This window comes from Zingiber officinale, chromosome 3A (assembly GCF_018446385.1).
Source record: "Zingiber officinale cultivar Zhangliang chromosome 3A, Zo_v1.1, whole genome shotgun sequence".
Taxonomy (NCBI): Eukaryota; Viridiplantae; Streptophyta; class Magnoliopsida; order Zingiberales; family Zingiberaceae; genus Zingiber; species Zingiber officinale.
Genome location: NC_055990.1, coordinates 29,788,197 through 29,804,350, shown reverse-complemented (window position 1 = coordinate 29,804,350; position 16,154 = coordinate 29,788,197). Strand labels below are relative to the sequence as shown.

The 16,154-nt window shown below is 39.4% G+C and overlaps 2 protein-coding genes and 2 long non-coding RNA genes across 5 annotated transcripts; 3 read left to right on the top strand and 1 right to left on the bottom strand.

The window, feature by feature from the left end:
- Nucleotides 1-908: 908 nt before the first annotated feature.
- LOC122051617 (rootletin-like) lies at nucleotides 909-4,204 on the top strand. The gene is made up of 6 exons (XM_042612826.1): nucleotides 909-1,547; nucleotides 1,845-1,967; nucleotides 2,584-2,763; nucleotides 2,842-2,923; nucleotides 3,699-3,763; nucleotides 3,847-4,204. Exons 1-6 carry the CDS (start codon nucleotides 1,263-1,265, stop codon nucleotides 4,123-4,125), a joined length of 1,014 nt encoding a protein of 337 aa, XP_042468760.1. The 5' UTR covers nucleotides 909-1,262; the 3' UTR covers nucleotides 4,126-4,204.
- A 301-nt stretch (nucleotides 4,205-4,505) lies between these two features.
- Nucleotides 4,506-6,619, bottom strand: LOC122053633. The gene is made up of 5 exons (XM_042615645.1): nucleotides 6,336-6,619; nucleotides 6,139-6,244; nucleotides 5,869-5,968; nucleotides 4,989-5,077; nucleotides 4,506-4,878 (listed from the first exon to the last, which is right to left on the bottom strand). Exons 1-5 carry the CDS (start codon nucleotides 6,523-6,525, stop codon nucleotides 4,692-4,694), a joined length of 672 nt encoding a protein of 223 aa, XP_042471579.1. The 5' UTR covers nucleotides 6,526-6,619; the 3' UTR covers nucleotides 4,506-4,691.
- A 218-nt stretch (nucleotides 6,620-6,837) lies between these two features.
- Nucleotides 6,838-8,633, top strand: LOC122051616. Its single transcript, XR_006131472.1, has 3 exons — nucleotides 6,838-7,096; nucleotides 8,280-8,397; nucleotides 8,491-8,633. It is a non-coding gene; the product is annotated as an uncharacterized LOC122051616 (long non-coding RNA).
- Nucleotides 8,634-10,609: 1,976 nt separating this feature from the next.
- On the top strand, nucleotides 10,610-13,328 carry LOC122051615. 2 transcript variants are annotated; one of them, XR_006131470.1, is made up of 3 exons: nucleotides 10,610-10,953; nucleotides 11,043-12,603; nucleotides 12,951-13,328. It is a non-coding gene; the product is annotated as an uncharacterized LOC122051615 (long non-coding RNA). The 2 variants fall into 2 exon arrangements; XR_006131471.1 differs by having other exon boundaries at nucleotides 10,610-12,084; nucleotides 12,376-12,603.
- Nucleotides 13,329-16,154: the final 2,826 nt, after the last annotated feature.

Here is a 16,154-nt window from a genome sequence, read left to right as displayed (position 1 = left end):
TGTTTTTGCCAGTTTGGTGACCTGGTTTATTTTTGTTGGTCCGGTTTGGTTCTGCCCCTCGCACCTGGTGAAGCGAAGCAGCGCGACGACATCTGTTCGGTTCTGTCCGCGTCGCGTGAGGATGCGAAGCAGCGCACCCGCGCGTGAGATGAGGAAGCAGAAGCAAAGCGTGCGTCGCTTCCTCTGCACTGCTTCAAGTGTATAAATACACTTCCTCTGCTCTTTCTCAACTCACTCCAAAAAAAAGCAAAGCATTCCTCACTCCAAAAAAAAAGCAAAGCATTCCTCTGCTCTCTGCTTTCTCCTCCTCCTTCTTCTTCTTCTTTCCAAATTCTGAGGTTTGGTTCTGCGATCTGAGGTTGAGTCTGAGTGCGTCGTTCGTCTTGGAGTGCACTTATGAACGGCGCGAGCGATTGTCGGATCTTGGGAGGATTTTGCCGGAGAGCCTCTGCACCGTGGGTGATAATAAATTCTCTAAAGACAGTCGACAAGCCCCCGACGCTTCAACCGGAGATACACAAATTCTTAACCTTACTGTTATTACCTTTTATTGCATGCTTGTCATTTATTGGTACCATTATAGATTACTATGTTAGCGTAATCATATTACAACGTGAAGCACTTGATTACTGAGTTATATCCTCAGCATATTCTCAGGGATTGAAAGCGTGCAATCAGGTAATCGACGATCCAGTTTCTGCATTCTGCTGCCTTGGATTTCCAATGGAAGGTTTGATTGGTGCTCGACAATCAGTCATCGCACCAAAGCAGAGGCCAGAGATTGAGCAAAGCCATCATCATTGCAGCTTTCACAGATTCATAGTGTGCCAACTGTTCGTCAAGAAGCAAAGTCAATTCAGCTTGGGCTGTATGTCAACATCTTTAGCACATAAATCACGCAAGATGCTGACATTGTCCATTTGCCACATCCTGGCATGAACATCGCCAGCTCCACTTAATAAAGTTTTTTCTGGATGAGCTGCATAGTATAGTTGCGATCTAATTGTGTTTGCTGAGTGAAGATTGAGAGATGATGTTAGGGAAGAAATTAGTCTTTTGAAGATTCAGAGAATTTTGATCTTGAGATTGATGCGTGTGATGCAATTACGACCCAATTCAACGTTGGTTAGGTTGAACCACGTAGGAGTTATCATATATGTGAATCGGCCAGATTGAAGAGCTTGGTTAGGTGGAGTCGACTAGAAATTATTGATTTCCAGTTATGATTGTGGTTTGAGTTCGAGGATCGAGAAGGGGACGCGATGGCGGGGCTGTTGGCGTGGGCAGCGGACGTGGTGGGAGGGAGCGGGCAGGGAGACGGCGGAGTGGAGGCGGGGATCCCTGTGGTACTCACCGCGGAGCAGCAGGGGTATGCGGCGGAGCTTGACGCCAAGGCGGCGGCGCTGAGGCGGTCGATCCAGGACCTGCGGCTCAGGATCCCTCCCGCACACATCTCCCAGCGCCTCCCGGATCTCCATGCCCACTCCCTCGCCTCCAACGCCGCCCTCACCCTCCAATTGAACGCCCACTCCACCACCCGAGAACAGGTCTCCTCTTCTTCTTCATCCTCCGTTGCATAGACACATTTTGATCCACCTGTTTGCGTACACCAATCTCTGTGATCTTACCATAGAATCCCGATGCAATAGTTACCAATTTCCCCCATTTTTCTTTCCTATTGAATTCTTGGTTTGAAATAGTATATTTTTCTAAATCTCTAGGAAGATGTGGAGACAGATCCTGCACATTTATACTTGTTGTTATAGCTGTTCTTATCGTTTTGAGATGCTCAGTCTTCTGATTGTTGTTTCCCTCTTCAAATCATTCTTTTGCACAATCTATAGGCACAACTTCGGGAGATGACCCTTCAAGAAGAAAATGATGCATATGAAAAGGCAATATCTAATTGCCAAAAGAAGATCCAGGATAAATTGCAGGAGACTAGCCGTCTACAAACTAAACTGAAGGTTGGGGATTGTAACCTTTATTTTCTTTATTCTTCATGCAGTGTTCTTCCCTACTTTTCTGTAAAACAGTTCTCATTTCTGTGAAGTAGCTAGCGTATACACAATTCTTGGTTATACTGTTTCTTTTCCTTCATCCTTTTGCATAGGTCTCAATCTTAGCCAAATTATTTGGGATGTGTATGCACTTCAAAATCACATTCAGTGAACAAAAACAGTTCGAATCTCTATTGATAGACAATATTAAATGTGTCTTTAAAGATTTACTAGGAACTTCTCTGATTCTGTAATGTTTAGCTATCGAACTAGTTGGAAGCTATAGCATGTGTTATTGCTTTTGAACTAGCACATTTGTAGTACATTTCAATTAGTTTATTCTTTGTTTTACTTCGTCTTGTTTGTTGTTTATTAAATGGATTCATGTCTGAAATATCCATGTCAAAGATTGTAGACTTGTAGGAATGTGGAAGATTTGTTTACACAATCTATATTAGAGCTGACTATATTAGACTCGACCTGATAACATGATCCTTCCCGAAACATTCAGACATCCATGTGATTATGTGGTTATGTTGTAGAGCCTATGAAGCAACGGTGTTAACTCATCATACTTTAACAGGAAATGGAGTTAGTAGAGCAGGATCTGAAAGCTGAGATGGAAAAAGCATTAGTTTCCAAGGATAAGAACCAACATGATACCTTGTCAGCTGATTCCATTAGCCAAGAAAAGTTTCAGCTTGAAAGAGAATCATCAGAAAGCTTTAAGCTGAATGACCTAGAGGAGAAGAAAAGGGAGTTGGTAAGTTTCAGTTGTCTTTTGATAGATCCGAAATGACATAATTACAGATCATTTTATACTATTTACTTTTTCTGGAAGTCTTCCATGGAAGTGATAGTCCAGAGATTGGAGAGTGAATGGGCATTGGTTCAGCAAGAATCTTCAAAGAAGCCTACTTCAGGTACTTTCAGTCATAAGGATCCTAAAGAATGTTCTGAGATGTTTGTCTTTTTGAATGTTTCTAATTCTACAGCTTTAAGCTAATTATTATTAGGAAACATTGTTCTGGTATGTTCATGACTAGATTTTCGGGTATCATGAACATTTGTGTTGAAATCAGCCTTGAAGGATGTGATTTCTTTTGAACTGCAATGAAGAGTAAGGTTAACTTTGAAATATAACGAAAGTAACAAAAACAGTATCGTGTCTTTTATGATTTTTAAGTTTGATAATGCAAATATCTAAAGTTTGTAAATGCTTTTTGCAGACTCCATTCGACAAAGCAAGATGATCCTCCTAAATACAAAATTGAAAATTTATTTTAACCAAAATATGAATTCTGAGTTTGCCAATGCTCACATTAGACATTCTTGATATGATATATGAGCCAAACTAAGCTTTCTTGTATTAGATTTACTGTCTATAGCTAAAATCTATGTTCAAGTGAGGAAAGATTCATATCCTCCGACTTAATTTCCGTTGCATGCCTTTTTGCCTCGTATTACAGTCCATGAAGAAACTGTATATTGTAAAATGTCTTAACTGTGGTGCAAAAGGAATATTCAGGATTTCAGCTGGCAACTGCATGATAATTGTTTTGGGTTTGTATAGGAATAAAGGTACAACAATGACACACTTGAAATGCGACGTGTTATTGGCTTTTCTCTTGATTCTTGATCTTTTTTTGGGTTCAGAGTAATCAAATATATATCTAAAGATGATTCTTTTGACTGCAGCTCAAAGAGAGAAGGTACTGGAGAAGCAACTCCACAGCATAATTGAACAATTGACTTCAAAGCAGGTTCGTCCTAGCTTCTAAAAAGCTTCCTAAAGACCTTGTTTGATCACTGTACCATAACCTTTTTCTCATCCCCTCTGTTGTAGGTTCAAGCAGAAGGATTATTAACTGAGATACAAACTAAAGAGAAAGAGCTGGAGAGATTGAATTCGCTGAAGAGGAAGATAGACACCGCAAGGAACCACTTCGGAAAGAACATGTTAGGTTCTGAACCTACAATGGACTATCCATTTGAGTCTCATAGAAGACCACATCATACCGGTGGCAGAACCGAAAGCCAACAAAAACTCATGATTCTAAGATCTGCGTTTATTCTGTACATATTGGCCCTTCAAATCATTGTCTTTATTAAGATCGCATCATGAATTACCTTGACTGATCGTTGGTTGGAGACGCTTTGTATTTTGTTTGTGCAAGATACTCCATCGGATATTCTCATGACAACATCAATGCACTCAGATATCTCACATCTTTTTCTTACGATTACACCTTAAAATGCAATTTCATCAAGTTTTATTCTCATACTTCTTTCTGCCCTTTACAAGTCATATAATAAACAAAAGACCTTTACAATGTGACTATTTCAATGCCTTTACAATTTACAGCCTTATGGCATAGAGTTAATGAGAAAGAATTAAGGTTGAGAGTATTAATGTGATCTTTTAATGAAATTGTTTTAGAGGTGTTATCGGGATCATAAAGTTATTAAAAGATGAAATGATTAAAGAGATTGACCAAAACATCATCAAGAAAAATTCAAATCTTCTAAGGAATTGCAAGAAACAAAAGAAACCTTCTACCACTAATATTGACATCCTTGTTTGCACTGCCAAAGTGCTACGAAAAAACAAAATTATTTCCATCGAGGAAATGCTTTGGTTCAATTTTATGCACCCTTGGTCCATTTCTGGGCTATCAGAGTGATTTCTCTCTAAATATCCGTTACCTGAGTTGTCCTCAGCCTTGAGTAGCGAAACCGTCCACGAAGTAGGCATAGACGATGCAACTTCAGTTCTACGGATCCAATCCGACCAAAACTCTGATTGCTCTTGTCTACAGATGGACTAGAATCAACTCCCTCGCAAACTTCACCCTGAACTTTTGAACCTGTTGGTGAACTTCAGCCAGAGAAGATAAACAATAATCAGGGTTAACAAAGGACAATGCTAGTAGTTTCCTTGCTCCCTAAATCAATAACCATGAAAAAGAATGACATCTAGAGCCTCACATTCGCTGTTGGTCCAGTTCAGCTCTAGCATTACTTGATTTCCTCTTGTTAGATACTTGATTGAGAGAAAGATGTCTCATAAAATGCAGCTGCATCAAAAGGAAAGCCAAAACCAACAAAGTTTACATAAGAATGAACTTTTAAGGTTCCATAGGCAGAAAAGGGGCAAGAATACCATACACGAGATCTAGACTCATAAGAGGAATGAGTTGATATTGAGCAAGGACTGATTACTAAGGGATGCATCTTCACAAAACATGATATCATTCCGATACAATCTCTACATCTACCATTGGCAGGTAGGAAGCACAAGAGGAAGGGAAGGGAAGAGAAAGTAACACAAAAAGTATATCAATGATATATGATCAATATGTATTTTGTGATTCTTTCCCTGTGCTACCTCCCCCCTCCTAACTTTCTCCTAGATAAAACCAAGCCTAAGATGGCCTATTTATGGGGTAGTCTTTGCATAGTTGATGGTTGTGATTACTAAATAGCTTGCATATGAAATGGTAGTCTTCTCACACAAATATTGTTTCAGGTCTTTTAAAAGCAAAATGAATTATGAAAGTCGAGAAGATCACTCAGAAATATTTCTATTTCAGCCAAGAATTTAGAGCTTGCATTTAATGATACCAAGACAGTCCGCATCAATCTTTAGAGGAGCAATGAGAAATTAATGCTCTGTATCCACAGGGTACAAATCCAATAGTGAAGAAATACTGGATGAAGTTGAAGTGCTTCTCCATGAAAATGATGATTTGCTGAAGAGCATGAGACTTGCAGTAACAATAAACAAGCATTCGTAATACTTGTTTCTAACGACCAGAAAAACTGAATTTACAGATGAAGGAAAGCGAGAACAGGTTTCAGTGATGACCTGATCTCCATCGTTGATTCGGAAGGTCTTCAAACACGCCTTGTCATCTGTTAGCTTATGTTCTTTGTAGCATAAGCAAAAATGACCCCAAACATGAGACCTGCCATTGGGAGTGGATTAAGCGAACCCTAAAAGAAACAATATAAACCCTAATTCTGAAAACGTAGTACTTGCAAGCAATAGTAAACCAGAGCATAAAAGAACCATCTTGGTTGGAATTTGATGAAAGAACCCTAGTTATGAAAAAGGAGATGAACGGATTCCATTTACCAAGAAATAGAGCCTTTCCCGTCCTCGGGGTCGCGCAACTCACTAAAGAGATCCTCCACCGCATCCTTGAGATCCCTAACCGACGCCGTCCTCGCGACTCGCACATCTGCCCACAATGCATGTGGAAACAGACAAATCGTCGACAAATCCGAAAGAAAAAGGGGAGAAGGGCAGAGAACGGGAGGGAAGAGGAGTACCGAAGGATGATCCGTCCAGTTTGAGGACGGAGAGGCGGAGGATTCCGTCGGAGGGAAGGCGGAAATAGGACGAACTGCTTCTCCGACGGGATCCGACGCCGGCGTCGGATGAGGGGGAACGGCCACTGGAAAAGACGGGCTGCGAGAGGGACCGCAGCAGCTTCACGTAACCCGAGATGTCTCTTGGCATCGCACGGCAATCGCCGATCTTTTCCTTCGCCGGCGACTCGTCTTCTTTGGCGAGCGAGCGAGCAGGCGATTGTTATGTTTTTCGACGCATTCGCGAGTTCAAAATTTAAATAGACAAATAAGAAATAAAATTGAGGGAATGTTTCTCCTTAAAATGTCTAAATTGCCCTTACATCAATAAGAAATAAATAAATAAATGTCAATATTTTATAAATAGTTTGAAATTTTAAACATTAAATACGCAAAAAAAATAATTTAAAATATTTATTTGACGCGACAATGTCAACGTACTATTTCTTCCCGTAAGAGCCGAGTCATGCCGCGGATACCTCCGCAATGCTCCGCCGGCGGCGCCGCCTCCCCGTCTTCCGGATTGCAAGTCCGATTCCTCCGGAGAAGCAGATCGAACTATTTTCTTGATTTGTTTTTTTTCTTTTGGCTAATTTGGTCGATCAAGTTTGGAGTTTGTGCGGATGTGGAGGTCGATAAGATGGCTCCGTTAGGGAAATCAAGGACGCTGTCGAGGATCTCTTCGGCCAGTTCTCCGAGGATGGAAGCGACGCCATTCCCTGGTATGTTCGATCGATTGGCTGACTCATCTCTTAGGGTTCCTTTATTGTATTGAAAATGGATCTTTTAGGCTCCTTGTTTTCCGTATCGTAATTTAGGGCTTTTTGTGTTCCTTTTGGCTATGACCGGCCTCAATTATCTTAGGATGAACACTAAGTTTACAGATGTCAATGCTCTTCTACGGACTTTTGGGATCAATGACGGAGATCAGGTCTGCACTGCAACATGGTTGTCCATTAGTTTGTTCGTATAAACGTTTGCCTCATTGTGGATCGATGTAAACCTCATTCAAGTGCTTCACTACTTGTTCAATTCATAGCTCAACTGAGTACATTATCACTTCAGTGTTTTCCCCTGGATTTGAAACAACAATTTAACTACTGCAGACCTCCATTTTCGTAAATACTCGCTGAGCTAGAAACATTCAGTAAATTTAAATACAGAGTGCTGAAAATTGGTGGGGTGATTGTCATCTATACTAGTCAAAAAAAATCCGCGACTTAGGCTTGAGACTGAGTTTTTGTACACCACTTTAGTTGGAGGCTACAATTACTCTTGATTAGCACCAACATACGATCTTAAGAAGGGGAAAATGGTAGGGTTCTGTTAAGTTTTCTAGGTATTAGGGTTTACTTATATAAGGAAGAAGCCAATTTTGATTTACTGAACTCCAACATATACTTAAATTCCATCAAACCATGTGAAAATTTCGAAGGAGTAGTGTTATATAATTGCTTGATTGAGGTCATTTACTTATATCTGTAGTGCTCACTCAGATATCTCATCATTCTAATCTACCTAATGGAATAATTTTTCAACCTCTCCACTATGAAATGTTGCCATTGTTCTCAGTTAAATTCTAAACCATTATTTCATGTGAGGGCCTTCATGTCAATTTAAAATACATACGTATTACTAGTAATACAATCTCTTAGTTGTTTCATTGACCATCTGTTGCTGTTTCATGTGAGGACCTTCATGTCGATCTGTTGTTGTTTCACTGACTATGCAAGACTTCCTTACTTCTTGGTTGCTTTTGAGAAGACGCATCTCTTAATTAGTTATTATTATGTCTCAATATTCAGTAATTACTAACTGGATTGCTTCTGTAATCGGTTCATCGTATGGGTGTTTATTATATAAGCAGTGCTTGTTTTTCTTTTACCCTTTCTTCTTCTTGTGCAGCTCCATTTTATCACGCACGTTTCTCCTAATCAAGAATCAACAAAAAAAAAAAGGAGAAATAGGAGATCAGCAACGAACCAACACAGGATCTGAGGTTCTACAAACTATATTATCGTTTGTGCGTATTCTTCATTTCTATTGAATTTGCAAAGCTTTCCACTTCCTTTTTTATTTTCCAGACCTGAAAATTTATCTTTTCCTCCCCTTGAAGTTCACGAGCTGGTTCAAAAGAACATGTTTAGTTGAGAAGCACAAGAATGGAGATTGTGGCAGAGTTGATTCTAGTCTATCTGTAAGTTAGCACAATCACGATTCTGAAAATGAACTATTGCTTCCTATATAATTGAAAAAAAAAATAATAAAAATCAGAAAAGTTAAGCCATACCTAATTTGCTGGAATTCAAATGAACTATACCTTCCTTTTCTGGTCAAAAGTGCAGTATTCCTTCCTCTTCTTCTGTCATATTAACCAATACCATGATCAAAGCTAATGATCTAATTATGTCTGAAGCAATAAACACTAACTTTAACTAAGTACTGTAATCAAGTAAATATGGAATCTTAAAGAGACAAATGAATGAAGAGAAGACGTGTCCAAGTATAGTGATATTGGCGCGGCTCAATCTGAGAAGGGCTTACCATTGTTTGTAAGTCAATCTTCGGATTGAACCTCACCAATATCGCTGCTTACATCTTCAGCTTACTCAATCAATATCTAAATAGATAAATAGATAGATAGATAACTCTCTTTCTTCATTTCATGAAGAGTTTCTTCTAGTTGAAAGCTCTGAAAGGAGCAAACTGTCTGTGCTGTAAATTAAGATAGAAACAGGAGAATGGTGATATATATACAAAGAAGAAGAGAAAAAAAGAGAGTATGGCATGTACTGGAACTGGAGAAGTGCTGCTTTCTAGGGTTTTATATAAGGCTTAAAATCAGCAGGCATGCAAATGGGAAGCAGAGAAGTTCATGTGAGGGGCAATATTAATAATTATAATCATGCAAGTTGAGGTACGAACCTACATGTTCAGAACTAAGCCAACTATCTGCCATTTCTTTACACAAAATATATTTCGAATGAATAATTACTGCACAGTGGTTCATGCAAAACTTAATTGCGCATGCATGCATGCATAGCCACTGCAATATTCCCCACTTAGATAACACCAAACCAATACTTTTGCACTTACACATCTCCCAATGGAAGAGAAGAAGTAGAAGAAAGAAAGAGAGAAAGAATCTTCATGTCGTGACTTTAGAGGGCTTTGGGAGCATGATCCAGAATGTGTGTACCTAGAAAACAAAGTCATATTTATCAAATAATAATAAGTTGCTATGCCATAGTGGTGGACAAAGAAACATCCATGTTTTGCTCTCACCAAACATCTCTTCAGGATTTCCTCATCTCATGCATGCACTTGTTGCTACTTAGCAGTTGGATTAGGATGATCCAAATGGAAGGATTAAGTTGTAGATTCACAGTGAAAGAACATATATACAAACTCACACATTCTTATATATTTAAAGATTAATGGGGCTTTTTAGGTAGTCTATATGAACTTGTTGTGCATAGTGGGGAGGATGAGTGCGTTAGGGAAAAGGGGGCTCTCTTTAATTATATTGCTTTGCTTTGCTTTGCTTTGCTTGGAGTCTCTTGATTGTGTCATGTTGAGGTTGGTGGTGGAGTGAAAAGGAGAGAAGGGATATATATAAAGGTGAAGAGATATCCCATGTTTCAATCATGCATGTCAACTTAGTCTCCTTCATTATTTTTGCTTGCTTTAGTTTGTCTCCTTGTGAAGACAAAGACAAGACACCTCCAATCTCCCATGGAGTTTCTATGTGTGCAAGTTTTGTAGATCTCCATGCACACATGCTTTATATTTAATTCAGAGGTGGCCTTTTCTAAGGTTCAATAAATGAAGGTAATAAATCTTAAATCAGACAAATATTTTAAATATTTCAAATTTATCAGATAGAGAAATTGGGAGGACGAATCCTCTAGTCCGTAAATTACGGATCAGAAGATATTCTATTTTTTTAGACTCTTAATTTAGATGGACCATATCTATTTAAAGATGAAGTCTATCCAAATCAATGGTTCTCATATAATGGATCATCCCTTGATCCATAATTTACGGACCAGAGGATCCCCACAGATAAATTGGTAGAAAAGATTGTTTACCTTTAAAATTAGTCCTAAATTATCAAAAATAAATAAAGGTAATAATATTATATGGATACTTTAAAGTGTAAGTATAAAACATCTATAGAACTCAATAGAATATTGTGTATAATTCAAAGTGTAAAGTATGTTTCTTGAAGTTAAAATAAAAAAAATAAAAAAATGATATACATTGTAAAATTATGGTTTTTATTTTTTAAATTAGGCCTTATTTTAAAATTGGGCCTCTTATTAATTGGATCGAATTGCGTTGGGCTTAATACAAGTCAATGCAACTCCGGCCCATTGTTCTTGTCGTCCCCGTCTCCTCCTTCGGCGCCATTCTCCAGCGTTGCAGCCCTCCTTTTACGTCTTTCGTGCTTCCGCGCTCGGATCCAATGGCGACGCGTAGCTTCGTCCTCTGGATGCACGGGTTGTGCGATTCCGGATTGACCAACGAGCCCATTCCGCTCCTTCTTCTCCGTTCCCGAATTCAAGCTCGCCAAGCGGTCCGTCTCTTCCGCCCTCTCGCTCTACCGTCTCCTGCAACTGTACCACCTTCCCTTCTATGCTTGAGCATTTGCTTTTATGCAAAAAGGTTATGCAGATCAATGGAAAGGGAACAACTTCGTGCTGATGCAATTGGACTAACTTTGTTATGGGTTTCCGCCTTTGATCTATATCGGTATTTTCCATACGCTTTCCACTACTTTTTCTGTATTGTATCGACGAAAAAAAACAGTTGTTTTGTTGCCATTTTACCTCATTCTATGTTCAATTAAGAGCGGTATATTTAACTAGCTCGGCATTCAGATTTTGTGAAAATTAGGGTGCTTTCAGTGTGATTTTTGTGCTGTCGAATTGTAATTGTAATGCTTGGTCTGTATGAATCTGCTAAAAAAAAGTTTTGATCTATATGTAAATGTTATTTCTCCTCAGTCATCCATGTTTAGCTTCACAAGTGAAGACATACTCCTAAAATTTGTAATTTTTAACTTTTTGAAGAATCAATTTCGGATGAGTTTCTAGTTTACAAGATTTTCCTTTTGTGGGCTGAAAGAAAATTTCTTGAACTTTTATTATATGTATTGCTGATGTAATTGCATTCTAAAGTTGGGTGTTCTCTCATTCCTGATTTTTCAGCTTGGCTTGTCAAAACAGATGAAGAATGTCAAAACAGATGAAGAATTATGCTGACAATGATTTTAGATGTTCAGTAAATAATCACTGGGGCGAAAGATTATGCCAACTAGTATAACAGAGATTGTCTAAGTTCTCTGTTGATTTCATTTATCTTTTAAATTTCATGTTGATCAACTTGTAGTCACTTTGGTTCCAGATTCATCTCCTTATATAGAAATATTCTTTAGTTATGAGAAATTGAGAACAAATATTATCAAAAACTAGTGAAATTATGCACTATTTTCAAGTCCTTTTTTATTCACTTATGTCCCTTCATTATGTGAGATTTGTTATGGCTGACAGGACTGTGTTATTTGAGTTGGGGGAAGCCGGACCTCCTTTTCTTGAATAAGCTGGTATTCATGGTGAATTCAAGGCAATCACTATGATCTGTTTTGCCTTTGCATCCATGGAATTAGAAGATGAAAACTGAAAGGAGTTCTTTCTCTTATTTACTTGTAAGGAACAGAAGAGTAGAGAAAGTATGATTTCTTCTTTCCTAAAATTTATCAGCTCAAAGGCAGACCAAGAACCAGCAAATCTGTAATAATAATAAAAATAAAATTCCTTCCCTTGGCTTTTCCTCCCTAAAGAAACAGGCAAAAAGAAGATTAATGATCACCTTCTGCTCAAATATTTAAGTAGACAAAAAGAACACATTTCCGTTTATTTTCTCCCTTCTGTTCTTCCACTGCTTTCTCCAAATATGCCAAGTTTTTATCATCATCTAAGATCCTTTCATTTTACAGGCTGATCCTAGTGTTATTCATTCTATCACCACTAAGAATTGCTTCAGCTTGAATCATGGATCAAGACTCGTCTGAAGAGTTCATCAAGAAGGCCATCACCAACTTCTCTCATCAATATTCTATTCATGCTTGGTGAACCATGTACCCTTTCTCGATCATATACCGCTAGCTCTGCTATGGCTATGCATCAGCTACCCAACCATCTTGTTTCCATTGCATCCAATTTCTGTAAGTGATAATTTAAAACTGCTGTTAAATTATCAATGCTGTCTCATTACTGATAAAAAAAACAATGACAGAACATTATAGACTATATTTGATGTTATGTTTAACTAGTTTGCCTTTTTGATACTGAATATCAAATCACTTTGAGTTTAGCTGTTGCTTTTAGTGATCTATTGCAATTGTTGAATGAGCCCAATGAAATTAGTACAATGTATGGTCTCTCAGTTTCTAATTTTTGTGAAGCACAGATAGATACATGACAATAATAAATCATGAAAAGAAAACATGCTAGTTTGATGGAACTATCATATTAATTAAAACTGTTGGAACATCTTTTAATCTTGCTGTAGCTTGAAGGACCCTTAGATGCCTGGTTAACCGCTTGGAGGGTCTAACCGTTGCAACATTGTCCGGGAGTAAGAATTGCTTCATCTTGAATCATGGATCAAGACTCGTCTGAAGAGTTCATCAAGGCTATCACCAACTTCTCTCGTCAATATTCTATTCATGCTTGGCGAACCACGCACCCTTTCTTGATCATACACTTCAAGCTCTGCTATGGCTATGCATCAGCTACCTGACCATCTTGTTTCCATTACATCCAATTTATGTAAATGATACTTCAAAGCTGCTATTCAATTATCAATGCTCTCATTACTGATAAAAAAAACAATGACAGGCAACAATATTATAGACTATATTCTATATGATGTGTAACTAGTTTGCCTTTTTGATATTGAATATCATATCACTTTGAGTGTAGCTGTTGCTTTTAGTGATCTATTGCAATTATGGAATGGTTCCAATGAAATTAAAACAATGTAGATGAGTCTTTATGACATTTGGTCTCTCAGCTTCTAATTTTTGTGAAGCGCAGATAGATAGATACATGACAATAAAAGATCATAAAAAGAACACTTGCTAGTTTGATGGAACTATCATATTAATTAAAACTGTTGGAATATCTTTTAATCTTGCTTTAGCTTGAAGACTCTATATCAACATCAATGCATCAGTGGTGGGAAAATGGCAAAACAAAAAGCCATATGGCAACTCCATTGATCGTCGATGTAGTTCCATTAATTTTTAAGATGTTGAGACAGTGATGAATTGATCATTCACAGTTTGCACACTGCTGAATGGTTGATCTATTTTATTTAATATATAACTCGTGAGTGTTTTCAGAGTTATTGTTGTCTGTATATTGACAGTTAACCCATTTAATTTGTTTGATTTCAATCGCAGTTCAAATACTACAAGAAAACACATAAAAATCTAGGCTAGGAAACACATTAAGGCTCCGTTTGGTATGCACAATAGGATAGGATTATTGATCCTGTCCGAGAGTTGAGACGGTGGATGTTGGGGACGTGGCGCTCCCGTTGACCGTTGGGAGACTTCTTGTCAGTGAAACCTGTAACCACAACAACGATAGTACCGAGCCAGGGAGGGGTTCCCGACGATGACCCTCCGACTCTTAAGTCAACCACCGGCGATATAGAAGAAACGAGGAAGCGAAATGGTAGGGTAACTGTAGCTACAATAGAGATTATGCATATCTCTGTCGAAGCTTGAGGGTCTTTATATAGGACTCCCGGAGAGCGCGTGCATGCTTCCCGAGGTGTGCGCGCTCCTCAAATCATACTGTGAAAAGACGTGTCAGAAAAGTGTCCTTGATACTATACCTTCACGACCCGAGCATATCTCTGACAAGAGAGCAAAAGTTTCCGTCGTACGATCTTCTGCCTGACCATGCCGCCAAGCATGCCGTCTGTCGACGACACGGGTTCCCAGAGGGATATCCTCTTATCCTCCTTTTGTCTGCTACAGGCCGAGCGGAAGAGTCGCTCGGCCAGCCATTGGCCGTCCGGGCGATCTTGTCCTCGGGCCAAGCGGAATGGCTGCTCGGCCAACATCCCATGGTCCGGGCTCCGCTGTTATGCAGAACGGAGGAACTATGTCTGAATGTAGTCTGCTTGGTCGTCACTGTTTTATCGATGTGAGTCTGAGCGGGCTGGTCGTTCGGCCCATACCTTGTCTGTTTGAGCGTTGGAAGCTCGGTACATGACCGAGCTGTGCTAACATCTGCTTCATGTAGGCTCGACGATTCTTCCTCCCGATCAGGAAAGGGGGTTGCCCGATCGGACGATAATACTAAGGCGTTGACCAACTTGACTTTGACCTCCACTGTCACGCCCCAGAGGAGTCTCTGTCCGAAGAAATTTCGGAAGCATCTCCCCTGTACGGCGGACAATCTGAAACTTTTCTACAAGCACTATATACCTCAGCTACATGCGGCTGGAATAATAACAATAAAAGAAAACAAACACCACGCAGTTAATATCAAATTCAGCCTACTCGGCTGTACCACAACCAAAACACAAAACTGCTAGTCGGCTAGGCTTACACAACCAATAACAAATACAAAACACCACATAACAACATCAACCCTCCAAAAATAAAACCAGAGTACAGAGCTAAACAAACTGATACATAAAACAAACAAAACATACGTGAAACCGATAAGTCCTCTGATGTGACGTGGGGACCAGGAGACAGCGACACCAAAACCAACCTGGTACTGAAAAGATAGTATCAACGGGGTGAGTTCAACAACTCAATACCAATGGATATGAGTAGTAAGATATATCTAACAACAACAAACATGGAATACGACTTCCTAATCATATATAGGAATATGCAAAACCGAAAGGTAACTGAGGAACAGGAACTCCTATCCAGACAAAAGGTCGTCAAACCGAAAGTGTCAATAAGTATGCAGGTCAAAAGTATGTATCCAACCAAAATGCAACAACCGCAGCAAACACAATCATAAAATATAAATGCATCAATGCATATGATGCTAATGATGCGTCTGGTCACCCCGGTCGATCATCTCACACACAAATGGTGAGACCGAGGTGGGTAGGGTTGTGACAACCGTGCACTCTGTCGTCACTACTCCCGATGAGTGACCAGTGGACGGGATCTTGTCGACTCCTGTCCCGTGACCCCAAATCATAAATGGGGGCTCGATGCTCTCATCTCCCGGTACACGATGACGGGGGAGGAATCTCTGCCGGAGCTGCTACTACTCCCGAGGCAACTACGTAGGCTGCTACTACTGCTGCTACACTAGAGTACACAGGTGCTGATACTGCTACATATGACCAACGGAGCCAAACAGCAGAACCGCCACACACTTGCCTGATATACCACTAAACCATGAGTGGGGGTGTGTGCAGTACATGTAACTGGCGATGGGCTCAACCATAGTGGAGCCGACAATCGCACAGCATGCAATCATGATGCATGTCACTATACATAACAAAAACTGATCAACATAACTATATCCATATATACAAAATGGGTACTGTAAAAGCGATGGTCACATACCAAAATCTAGAATACACAGGTCAGATAGAATATCAAAAAAAACCTATGGTCCTGAACATAATAAGTATGGAATATCCTGATCAGCATAGAAAAATCCATATATACATAATATGGGTACCATAGTATCAGTAGGTCAATCCACGGATCTAGGGCATACA